Here is a 12,816-nt window from a genome sequence, read left to right on the forward strand (position 1 = left end):
AGTCTGGGGGCTTTGTGGCGCTGGGCTGGGTCTAATCTGCTAGCAGACATGGGGTCACGTCTCCCAGCAAGAGTCCCCACAAAGTGGCTAAAACTCCACTTTGTTTGGGCTATTGAAGAAACAACTGGATGTGTAAAAACTTGAGTTTGGTGCTGGAGGGCTTTAGAGGTAACAGGTCGTAGCCTGCAGTGAGGGCTTTAGAGGTAACAGGTCGTAGCCTGCAGTGAAGAAAAAAACTGCTTAGGGATATCTGGTTATATTTTTGCGTGTCTTTGTCAGGGACTTTTTAGGTCCTTTTTTTCACCTAAGAGGAGGAAAGGTAAGTAGGGAGTAAGTTGAGCTGCCCGCAGAGGGTTCTTGCACCGTCGATGGGGAGGGGTGCCTTGGGTTCTTCTCACGCATATGGTGCTCACACCGCGCAACGTAAGGGGGAGTGAGTGAATGTCGCTGATGTGCTCTGAGATTGGGGGAGAAAGGCCCTCTCTAACGTTCGCTTTCTTGTTTCCTGCAGGTGGACAGCAGAGACTGGGCCCTTAATGGGAATACTCTCTCCCTGGACGAAGAAACGGTCATTGATGTGCCTGAGCCCTACAACCACGTGTCCAAGTACTGTGCCTCCTTGGGACACAAGGCCAATCACTCCTTCACTCCAAACTGCATCTATGATATGTGAGTATGACAGCGAGTGCCAGGGTGGGTCCGGACCCCATCTAAAGGGGCCCTGCAGCCGGGTGGGGGCATGTCATGGGGAAGGCCACTCCCTCCGGGTTCCTGAGGCTCCTCCCCCAGAGGCCTTGAGGTTAGGACTTGACACTCAGAATTTAAACAACCTCTTCCCTGGCCTTGGTAGGCTCTGAGATGGCAAAGTGCTTGGAGGCTCTGCTCTGCAAACCACACTTCCTGGCTGCTGTTCGTGGATGCTATTTTGTCCTTAGATGGTCTCACTCTGGAAAATTAAAGATAGTGTTATTTGAAAGATTAGAAACATTAAAATTATTCCGCACTGTGGAGACTCAGGAACTTTTTGATGTTTGTGAAAGGAAGGAAGAAAAGAAAATGCTAAGCCTAGAGCACAAGTTCTTGGTGTTGGAAAAGACTGATTAAATCAGAGTCCCCATGACTTGACAATAAAGAGGAAAAAAAATACTGAGGCATGTTACAGTGTGGATGGGCCTTGCACTGTGCTAAGTGCGAGAAGCCAGTCACATAAGACCCCATAGTGGGTGAGTCTAGTGAGATGACTTGCCTTTTACAGCGAAATTTGGGCTATTGAATGGGTCTTGTCCTGGGCTGGGGGTGGACTAGTGGAGGGAAATGGAGCTGATGGCTAATGAGCATGGGGTTTCTTTTGAGGGTAGCTCAGTGTACTAAAATTAGATAATGTGATGGTTGTCCACCTGAAACCCCCTGAATTGTATGCTTCAGGTGGGTGAATTTTAGGGTATACATTTGTTGAGTTGCATCTCAACAAAGCTGTCTTTCGAAGACTTTTAAAAAGTCAAATAGTCCTACCTCTCAGAATTTAAACCTCCCCTTCCAGCAGCTCGCTGACTTCTTGTAGACCTCCGCTGATGGGGAAGTTGCTGTTATCCACGAAGGCAGCTATCTGGACAGGCTGACATAGATATTATGAAATTAGCTCTCAGGCTCTGATGATTAAAATGTTCTTTTTAGGAAGCCCAAATGGGTTTCCCTGTGACATCCAGCCCTTTGCCCTAAATATCTCCCTATGCACTATCCCAGTCTCTCTTCGACATTGTAGCCCTACAAATATTTCAGGAGCTTTCCTATGCCCCCTGAATGTTCTCCTTCCAAAGTCAAGCATCCCTGACTATTCCTTGAAGAGTACAGTTGGCACTCCTTGGACCATTGTCACTGATCCCCTTAGCTTGGCCAGAAAATGCCTGTTCCCCCTGGGAGCCAGGTGGCTATGTTGCCACCTTTTCTGCTCAGTTATAAGCTCACAGTCCCCCCACCCCCAACCGTCTCTTGCTTGTTAACAGGAGCAGGATCCGATCATGTGCATTTAATCTGTAGGAAAATTGCCAGGATTTGAATGTCCCTCCTCGCATCCCTGAGATGGCTTGGAAATGGTCCTGGCAGTGCCTTGCTCTCCTTGGCAGCCAGCACCGAGTACTGCAGCTCCGACTTCTGTTGAAAGGGCAGGTAGAGATGGCAAAGGACATGTGTCATGTGAAATGAAACTGACACTGTTATTAAATCCAAGGCTTTTGTGCCCAGTGTGAATTAGGCCAAAGCATCATTCCAGGCTTGCACACAGCTTCCCAATGGTCTTTTAAAGCGGTGGTAACTAACAGTAACACATGCTACTTAAAAACTACTCTTTTAGGGGCGCCTGGGTGGCTCAGTGGGTTGGGCCACTGCCTTCGGCTCAGGTCATGATCCCAGGGTCCTGGGATCGAGTCCCGCATCGGGCTCTCTGCTCAGCGGGGAGCCTGCTTCCCTCTCTCTCTCTCTGCCTGCCTCTCTGTCTACTTGTAATCTCTGTCTGTCAAATAAACAAGTAAAATCTTTAAAAAAAAAAAAAAAAAAAAAACTTTAAAAAAAAAAAAAAAAACTACTCTTTTAAAACAAACGAGTTCTGTGATTTTGCTGCAAGGATATGGTTTTTCTCACCAAAAAGAAGGATGCATGGGAGCAAAGGAGGGAATCTGTTGTTCAAAATCAGGTCCCCAGGTTCCTTGGGGTTATTTCCTTCCAGCCCAGTGCAAACAATTGGTTATATGGGGTAGTGAGAAGACTCCCTGAAAAGCAAAATATAAAAATCAGGTACTGATCCATGATATTCATTTGCTTCTTGAATTATTGGTATCATTCTGCACACTTTAACATCGGCAAAACAATATCCCGGTATGAGCAGTAGTCTGCTACAAAATCCAATGGACAAGCAGACACGCACTACTGCCCTCATCGTCCATGGCGGTGATATGTCACAAGGGTCCAAAGCACTGGGGGGCAGAGGTTTGCTTTGACCCCTCATGGTGCTCCTGGCATGCACTGGGACCTTTAGGCCTGTGTCCGACTAATGGCTTCTCCTGAGTTCTCTCACTCAGGCCTCCCAGGATCTCCGCGGGGCAGCTTCTGGTCCTGTCCTCCCTGTCCCCCATCACAGACCGGAACCGCGGAGCTCCCAGCCACAGCGACTAAGTGTCCCTAAGCACTGTGCCCCCGTGCCACCTGGGAGAATCGGCACCTGAAATGGAGGGCCTTCTTTTCAGTCTGTCCTTTTTCTACCCTCTGAAAATGAGAGTAAGCAGAAAAATGAAAGTAAAAGAGGATTGTACCAGAAGTCCTGGGCTTCTCAGGGAATTCTGTCAGTGCGTAAGAAGTTTAGCTGGAGCTCCGCTTCAAGGATATTATTTTTTAATGCAATATTTTAATTTAGAGACAGAGTTGTGATTGTATTATTATTTTTTTTTGAAGAGTTTATTTATTTGACAAACAGAGATCCCAAGTAGGCAGAGAGAGAGAGAGAGGAAGGGAAGCAGGCTCCCTGCTGAGCAGAGAGCCTGATGTGGGGCTGGATCCCAGGACCCTGGGATCATGACCTGAGCCAAAGGCAGAGGCTTAACCCACTGAGCCACCCAGGCACCCCATGATTGTATTATTTTTTTAAAGATATATTTATTGGAAAGAGAGAGCACGAGCTGGGAAAGAGGGAGAGACAAGCAGTCCCTCCGCTGTGTGGGGAGCCCCATATGGGGTGCGATCCCAGGCCCCCGAGATCTCATGATATGAGCCAAAACCAAGAGCCAGATGCCCAACCAACTGAGCCACCTGGGTGCCCCAAGTTTTAATAAGGACTTCCCAGATCCCTGGTGCAGGGGTGTCTGTGATGGAGCACAGTATGAGAATTCTGCACCAGTGCACACACACACACAGACGTGCTCACCCCATCACTGGCAGCAGCTCACTTTGTGCCCGGCCCCGTGAGGTGCTTTGTATAGGGAACCTTGTTTTGTCACCCTGACAACTCTTACACCATTAGGATTGCTAGTATTAGTGAATCTGTAGATGAGGAAGGTGAGAGTCAGAGATACAGAAGTGGGCTTTCTGAGAGGGGGCAGGAATAATGTGCAGAACCAGGACTCAGGCCAAGGTCTCTGACCCCAGGTCAAGTGTGCTTTCCAGGAAAGATGACACCCAAGGGGGGTGGACATGGAGGCCCCTTGGAGTGGGGGGGTGAGCTTGTTCCTTCGTCTTCCACATAGAAGGTGTTCCTAAACCACAGGCACACTCTTTCCCCACCACCCATAGAGGGAACCAGCCAGGTACTTCCTGTCACGCCCTGTATCCCGATCTCACCTAGGGCCTGGAAGCTTCTTCCTGTGGCGTCTCAATATCCTTTGCTCAAAATGTGACTATAAATGAATGAGACTGATTTGACCAGATGCATATAAAGTGGATTTCTTTTCTGGCCATGACTTACGTATTTCCCTTCTGGGTTTCAGAAGCTGTTAGGTGAGCTAAATCTATTCCTTACCTGTGTCCCCGTCTCCTAAAGGGGCTGGAGGGGTGAACCAGATTGGGAGCCTCTGGCATAGGAACACAGTTGAGAGTGTTAGCCCTGCCTCGGGTTCCAAGACGCTCCCTTCACAAGATGCTTCATGGGGAAATAGTTAGAAAGCAGGTTGGCAGAGAGGTCTAGGCTTCGCTCCTGGAAAGAAGTCTTCATCTACTTTGGTGCTAGAAAATAATACTTCCTCTGTCTGTACAGGGTGGAATCCAGTTTTTCGACATAGGAAAGCCCACGGGGCCCTTCCTTACACCTCGCACAGTGCCCAAGTGAAGCCTTGTCCACAAGGCGCTGCCAGTAACCTGAGGCCACCACCGGCCAGGGGGACTGAAACGCCTCCTGGCCGGGCTACATCCAATTTCTCGTTAAGTCCAGGTTTTTTGTTGTTGCCCATGTTGTTGGTTTATAAATAGAGTGCCAGATATGCTCAAAGAGGAAGATGGAGCCGTGCTTTTTAAACTTGAACGTGCGTGTGAATCACCTGGGGGAGTTGTTAAAATGCAGACACCGAGTCAGCAGGTCTAGCAGCATAGCATGTCTAGCAGCAGGAAGGTGAAGCTGCTGCTGGCCACGCTTGCGAACCTACCCCAGGGTGGCCAGGGGAGAGCTCCTGGGCGATTCCTGCCCCCTCACCACCCCGCAACCCCCCGCAGGCTTTGCTTCTAAGCTCCCGATCCGCCCCAGGAATAACCGTGTGCATCTTAATGTCCAGGTTTGTCCACCCCCGTTTCGGGCCCATCAAATGCATCCGCACGCTCCGAGCCGTGGAGGCCGAGGAGGAGCTCACCGTGGCCTACGGCTACGACCACAGCCCCCCGGGGAAGAGTGGGCCTGAAGCCCCGGAGTGGTACCAGGTGGAGCTGAAGGCCTTCCAGGCCGCCCAGCAGAAGTGAAAGGCTCAGCCCTGAGCTTCCGAGACCTGGAATAGAAACTTGGATCTATGCACTACGTTTTCCGACAACGGGACAACCAGGGACTGCTCATGCTGTGACATCACATCCTCTCACTCCGCGTTAGCAACGACTTTCTCGCATACTAACTAGGTTTGACTGTATTACTCATACCAGATTTAAAATTAGCTAGCCTTGCAACAACGTCCTACTGAGAGGTATTGTCGCACACTTTACACAGACAGCTCTTGGGTGGTTCAAGCCTAAATCTGGACCACATTCAGAGATGCCAAATGATTAGACTGGAAAAGGGAAAGGGGGCTTTTCAGTCATTCGTAGTATGTGGTTTTTCCATGAGGTTTTTTCCTATGGCCAACATAAAGTGTGTGTTCGCACTTGCATACGGGCCGTAGGGAGGATAGAGAATTACTACATTTTTATTCTCTAAATGTAGTATAATTTGCCTTTTAACCTTTGATCTGTATCTTGCAATAGAATGGCTTTGGTTTTTTTTTCCCCTCTAGCGAACAGAATCCCACTTTTTTGAGTCATTTCACCCGTCAGTCCCATTCTCTATCTTAGATATCTTTTACAAGAGAAAAAACTTCCAAATGGATTTCGTGTCAGTGCCAGTGCGTAGGTCTCTCTGGTTCTTTCTATAACATTGTTTCATTATCACATCCTAATATAAAGAACTGGCTCATAGGGCCAAGGTATTATTCTAGAACTATTACTCTCGCATGTAAACAAAGATACCTTTGCTTTAAGATGTGAGAAGAAATGAATTTACTTCGTTCGCATTAAGTTATGGGAGAGTTGTAATATATACTTTAAGAAAGGAGAGAGGGAAATTAGTATTTCTAAGCAGTAACTGTGGCAATTTTGCAATCTCTTCAATAGTGCTAGTAATTTCTTCTCCTCGGGTACACATTAAATGTACATAACATAGAGCAGTCTGGCTTGTGGCACAGTGCATTGAATTCAGAAGTCAAACAACAACCTAGAATTCTAATGTGGAATTCTAAAGCTGAGGTTTTTTTTTTTTTTTTTTTCAATTGCTACTGTTAGGAGAGACATACCGATCACTAGGTGCAAATCAAACCTTAATGCTACAACTCTTCATTGTTGTATTTTCAAAGCACTTACCTGCTTCAAAGCATTGTGAATTAAGAGTAACACCTGTATAGTTTCAAAGCAACGATATCAATAGCATTTCAGCCATTTTGCAAGCCACGTGTAATCACTACTGCAGAATTAAGGCGAGAACCCCTGTTTTTTAGTTTAGCTGATTAGGTGTATAATGGACCTGGGATGGCTCTGAGTGAATTCTGCGAGTTTGGGGCTTTCGTTAGTGCCCTCACCCCCAGGCGATAGCTGTGTCGTCTTCAGAGGCCTCAACAAGGCTGCTGGAAGTGGTTGGAGAGCGGCCGCTGCCCTGGCGGCACCTGTTGCCTGAGCCAGTCTGGGCTTGAAAGCGAAAAGCTTCCAAGCCACAGCCGATTGGGAGCTCTGGCTGAGCAGAAGTCGCTGGCTGGCAGCGAGAAGAGTAAAGAAACGGGCAGGAAGGAAGTTTTTGTTGTTTCTTGGCCCGTACGCATTGCTCTTAGAAAGAATTCCACAAAAGTGTTTGACCCAGGGCTGCTCACAGTTCTCCATTCAGGCGGCCCCTGAGCACGGGATTCAGCCCTTGAAGACCGTGACAGAAGGGGCCCTTCTGTCCTCTGCAGGGCCCAGCTTCCCGGAGCTTCCCTCCTCCCCTGGTGGTGCCAGTGCACGTGGCCAGTGCAAGGTGTACGGCTAGCCGGCAGTGGTCTCCGGGGGGTGGGGTGGGGGTAAGCCGATGTTCCCCACGTGAGAAGTTGTCAGGGCTGCCAGAAGGATCTTCCGCAAGGGGAACACAGGTAGGGTTTTTAGATGATAATGCCCAAGGATAGGATTGCTTCTATTCTGTAGAAAGAGACCGTTCTGCAAACTGTGACCGATGGGCAGTCTCGGGACTTGTATTCTGATGGGTGCTTTAATTCAAATGCGTCCCAAAGTGAGCGACTGTCTTCAGGAGAAAGATGTCTTGAAGTAGCCCCGGCATTTGGGTGTTGGAGCCAGGTCCCCGAGCAAGGTCAGGGTGGAGCCGGCCACACTTCCAACACTTCCAACACAGTTTCGCTTTGAAGGATTTCATTCCTGGTGGTGATAACCATTCTTGTTGAGGCTGCAGGACGGGTGTGATTTCTGTCCTCATGGGTTACTCGGATTATTCCCCACTCAAATGGAATCTTTTTTCCTTTCTTTCTTTTGATGTAAGGGATTGAAGAGTCGTAAGTAGTAACTAACCATGGAATCCATTTTTCAAATTAGGTATTGAAGGACAGCACTAGGTTTAAAACCCAGCAGTGTGTCTGTGACCTTCAGACAAATCAGAGGAAACACCACACCCACGCTGAGCCCGTCTGTCTGTCTCCCTCCTCTCCTCCTGCATCTTCTGGGCCTTCTCTCTCCTGTTCCACTTCTTCCCATCCAGTCTCTCGTCTGTGGGAATGCCTGGATGTCCCTGTCCCGCGGATCTCTTGCTCTTTTCCATCCTCTCCCTCCCCATTTTGAGTGTCTCTTCTCTCCTGCTAGGCCCTCGGTGTGTGCCTCTGTGCCTTCACTCCTTGTCTCTGCCTGGCTTTGTGGCTCCTGCTACCCCCCCCACCCCTCCCCCACTCCCAAATGGAAGACTTTGTCACAGAGTAGAATGGCCTCGCCATTCACTGTGTTCCGCAGGTAGGTGAAGAAGTCGCGGTGGGGTGAGGTTCCATAAGGAATTTACTGGTGAGGAAGGAAGGGTTTCTCCTGGTTTTATTTCTCTACCGAATCTTTACATCCACCGTGGAAGGAAACGTGTCAGGAAGCAGCCGAATCTGGCAGTTTTATGGGCGCGGTGATCACAGCAGAACCGCGGAAGATTCCATGTGGTGGGGAATAAAGAAGTAACCTCGTGCTCTCCCAAAACACGCCTGGCCCCTGTGCGTGACGCCATGGTCTCGAGGAGGTTCACTCAGAGCTGTCTCCTCCCCACCCCTGCATGACTAGGTCTTTCCTTAGCAGCTTCTCTGTGACAAAATATTCTCTTGTGTTAGAGTTAGGAATAGGAACTAATCTGGAGGAGTATGTCCCCACGTGTGGACATTTGGACGGCCGGACAGAATCGCTGTGAGGACCGAAAAGAGGAGATGAAGAGGCAACAGGCAGGGAAGACTTGAGTTCCGTAGTACCTATTCTTGTTTTATCCTGCTTCATCCCTGGTCTTCCTGAGAAACCAAGAAGGAAATTCGCTTTTCGAGACCTCTTTAAACCTGTCTGGGGCATATCGTTAAATGTATTTGCCTCCCAGAGGTTTTTCCCACTTGAAAAAAGATTTCCTTATCGCACAGCCTGGAGAGGCTGACGTGGAGGCAAGTGTCACCATTGACAACGTTTAATTGTAACCATTAAGATGGCACTAACTGTGAACAATGAATTCAAGGCTTGCCTTCTCAGTGAGACAGTATGTGGCACTTTAGAAACTTTCCTTTAATATATAAAATTTTAAATCACTCACTGCAACGTGCATTTAAGATCTTCCAAGAAGGTAGAGTTTTCTGTTTCGCCTTGTTTTAAAAACCGTTGCCTCAAGTTTCTGTCTTAAGAGTAGTGATTTAGAATCCAGACATCTTTTCTTTTAGAAAAACAAGCAAAACTATGTTGCAAGACTGATAGGTGTAATGTTTATTTGCCGCAGATCAAAGGTTCACAAAATACTTTAAATTTACATCTACTTGAGGTACCTTGTTTTTTTTTTTTTTCTTTGCTCTTTCCCTTCAGGAATTTGGAGCCTTGGTGTCACTTTTTTATTTAAAAAAAAAAAGAAATACTAAATTGTGATAGTTTTATTTTGCCAAATGTGTGCATACATATTCAAAGCAATGAAACTATTTCAAGCCATACAACCACAGGGGTGGAAAGAAACCCTTTTCACAAATTTTAATGTGTTTGTATGTAAATAGATGTTTGTATGAAATATTTTCATGGTAGAATGAATATATTTAAATGAAGTCGAATTATTCCAGTGCTATTTAAACAAATTACAAAATTTTTGGTGAGAATCCTCTGAGTCTATCGAGATACAATGCAGATCAATTTTGATTTTTAAAAAATCAAAAGCCTACAAATAACTCTGACTCACGGCAACTTCCCTGTGTGGTTGCATCTGACATGGAGAGAGCTCGTAGGCTTCCCCAGTGCCTCAGCCGCTTCCTGGTGTAAGTTAGGTGCTCATGGAGGTGTGTCTACCTTTAAGTGACGTCACTCCTGGCCTCCGAGGGCCTGCGAGTGAATTAGAGGCATTAGAGACACTGGTGCAGTTATCCAGAGCACAATTTCTTTGCAGGGCAGCAGAATCCGAAGCCAGATATGGCCACGTGAACCTCAGAGCTGGGTTTTCTGGCCACCATCAACCGCCACCCTTACTGCCTAGTCACACGTGTCAGGGAGGCTGCCCTCAGTGGAGTTGGGGTTCCAGCCCCAGGGTGGAACTTCACGGTTTTGCCAGCCATCCCCGCCTCCTCACCTCCACCTCACAGAGAGGAAGGAGGAGGGGGCAGCTGGCAAGGGGCCCATTTCTCAGCACAGTCCATTTCCTGTCTCGGCTCTGGGAGACTATGCACCCAAGCACCAAACTTCCATCCAGAGAGAGACGTCCTCGGATAACGCAAATCCTTGCTTCCTCTGTCTGTGACTTTACACACTGTTGTTAGAAGTCGTTTTAATATCAAGACCAATCACATCTCTGGGACATACCTCCCAACTCTCCTGACTCTTACGTTACTAGAACACTCCTTTATAATGGTATTCAACTTGAGTGGGTTGTTTTTGTGGTTTTTTCCCCCCTCTGCTTTGGTCCTGGATATACGAAATGATAAATATGACAAAATTTTCACTGTGTCTACTAGCAATATGTACACACATGCCAATGTATCTTATCATAGCGACTTGGTTATATTTTGGGTTACTGTAATTAACCTTGATTCTTGTGTTGGGAAACCACAGGGATGTGTGATGCTCGCTTATCATGGAAGAAGTTAGGTTCATGGTCTGAGCTCCCTCCTTCAAAAGTTTTCCTCCTGGGTTTTCTATGTTCTCTTTTTATCCTAAAACGTGTTCATTAGGTTGTGAGGTATGTTTAAGGATTGGAACCTAAGGGTATGCTTTCATCATTTATTGAGAGCAAAAGTTAACCCCATCACAGTTAACAAAAGATTGGTCTTTGTGGAATTTGAACTAAATCTATGAGCCTTATTCAAATATCTATAATTCTATGATTTTTTTAAATTATGGGAAATTAATGAAAGATGTTTACATGAATAATGTTTGCCCTTACTGTGTTATGAATGAGTTTTTTTGTAGTGTGTCTGGGTGCATGTGCAAGAGAGTAGGAAAAATGTTTCTGAAACAAAACTTGACAAATATTTGTAATGAAAAGTAAATTTAAAGATTGCTATAATTGCGCTATAGAAACAATGCAAGTATTAAACAAAATATACAATCATCTCTCATTGTCTTCCTTTGGTCACTGAGGGCAGAAAGATAGTAACTTTCTTCTTTTTCTTTTTCTTTTTTTTAATATATTTTTTAAAAGATTTATTTATTTATTTATTTGAGAGAGACAGGGAGCAAGAGCGGGGGTGGGAGGAGGTAGGAGGAGAAGCAGACTCCTGGCTGAGAGGGGAACCTGACTTGGGGCTCCATCCCAGAACCCTGAGATCATGACCTGAGCCTAAGACGAGCACTTAACCACCTAGGAACCCCATTATGACATGCCTACCTACGTGTTTAAATTACTAAGCCAACTTTACATTTTGAGTTGTTTTAAAATGTTATCAGCCATCTACCGTTTTCAAAGCACAAGAAGAGAGGAGCAGAGAGGAGGGGTGTGGAATGGCTAGGAGGTTTATTTATTTAGCCTGACTTCACATACACCTACGAATCCAGAAGAATCCTCAACATCAACCCAAAGTCTAGTTAATTACATTAATATTAAGGGCATTAAATATTAGATGAAATGATCGGGAAATAGCTGAAGGACGGGACTCTTCAGTGCACGGTGTAAGGAAAATAATAGGAATTTTATTAGATGTGGTAGACTTGGGCCTTCTTAGGACAGCTTTGAGCTCAGGAAACCAGGAATCCCTTGTTCCTCCCCAAATCACAGCTCACATTCCCAAACTCACTACTACGACACTCCCAAAGGACAAAAGCCAATGACACACACATAAAAATAGTGCTTTGTATCAGCGATCCCTTGTGCCCAGGGACCCAAAACAGTGGTTTCTGGTAAGTGGGGCATTACTAAGGGAGACGCAGTTAGGCATCAAACCGAAGTGGGCTGTGAGACCTCTGGCTTTATCTTCCCTCCCTCTGTTGAGCAGTCTTTGATTTGCTCATACTTCCTTCCACCCAAGGAAGGAAAGGGAAGCAGATAAGAGAACTAAATCCAGACTCACCCTGGTCAGCTTCATCACTCAGACAGGGACACATTGTGTCTGGATCTTTAAGACAGAGTTTCACCCACTGACCCATAATATTGTATTCTTCCTCCTTGCGGAAGAAACTGGGACGAGATTAAAATTCTAATGCAAATTGGGTAAGTCTGAGAAGCTAAAATCTCAAAAGTGAAAGATCAGGCAACTTTCTGGGTATTAAACTTGGTGTGGAGTCAAGGGTGGTAGAGTAAGGTAAGGGGAGGAAGATGGAGACCAAAGTATTTTAGTCTCGGTGGTCGTCCCACATATACTTCTCACTAAATGTCTGCCTTGAGGTTTTAATGTTCCAGATTATTCTGCCTGCTGGTTCATATTACACTTGAAATTACTTCAGTGGCCATATCCAGAATTAGGTAAGTCATTCAGAAGGACTTTATGCTATGCTTGACATTTATTCTTTTTTTTAAATTTTATTTATTTGAGAGAGAGACAGCAAGAAAGCACCAGCAGGGGAGCAGCAGAATGAGAGGGAGAAGCAGGCTCCCCACTGAGCAGGGAGCCCGATGATATGGAGTGGGGCTCCATCCCAGAACCCTGGGATCATGACCTGAGCGGAAGGCAGATGGTTAACCGACTGAGCCACCCAGGCACCCCTGTGCTCAACATTTCACTTCAGCTCAGCATTTGGGGTGGTTCAATAAAGTTTTGCCCCAAAACGATTTTAAAAAACTGTTGCCTTTTATGTAAAAACATAATGCTAACTCTACAACAGTATATTGGTATATGTTTTTCTTAAAATTTGGTTTCTTTGCAGAAACCATGGTTTTGAAATTAGAGCTTCGCTTCTTATAGTATACATAGAAAAAAGATGAATGGATTTATCTATCTT

General features: G+C 46.2%; 1 protein-coding gene across 1 annotated transcript in view; it reads left to right on the forward strand.

Moving 5' to 3' along the window:
- Window positions 1–10,993, forward strand: part of SETD7 (SET domain containing 7, histone lysine methyltransferase) — a 46,012-nt gene extending 35,019 nt beyond the window's left edge. The window contains exons 7-8 of the mRNA XM_059168452.1: window positions 512–669; window positions 5,250–10,993. Of these exons, the coding sequence (XP_059024435.1) occupies window positions 512–669; window positions 5,250–5,430 (339 nt within the window). The 3' untranslated portion in view covers window positions 5,431–10,993. The remainder of the gene's footprint in view (window positions 1–511; window positions 670–5,249) is intronic.
- Window positions 10,994–12,816: the final 1,823 nt, after the last annotated feature.

The sequence above is a fragment of the Mustela lutreola genome, chromosome 1 (assembly GCF_030435805.1).
Source record: "Mustela lutreola isolate mMusLut2 chromosome 1, mMusLut2.pri, whole genome shotgun sequence".
Classification (NCBI taxonomy): domain Eukaryota; kingdom Metazoa; phylum Chordata; class Mammalia; order Carnivora; family Mustelidae; genus Mustela; species Mustela lutreola.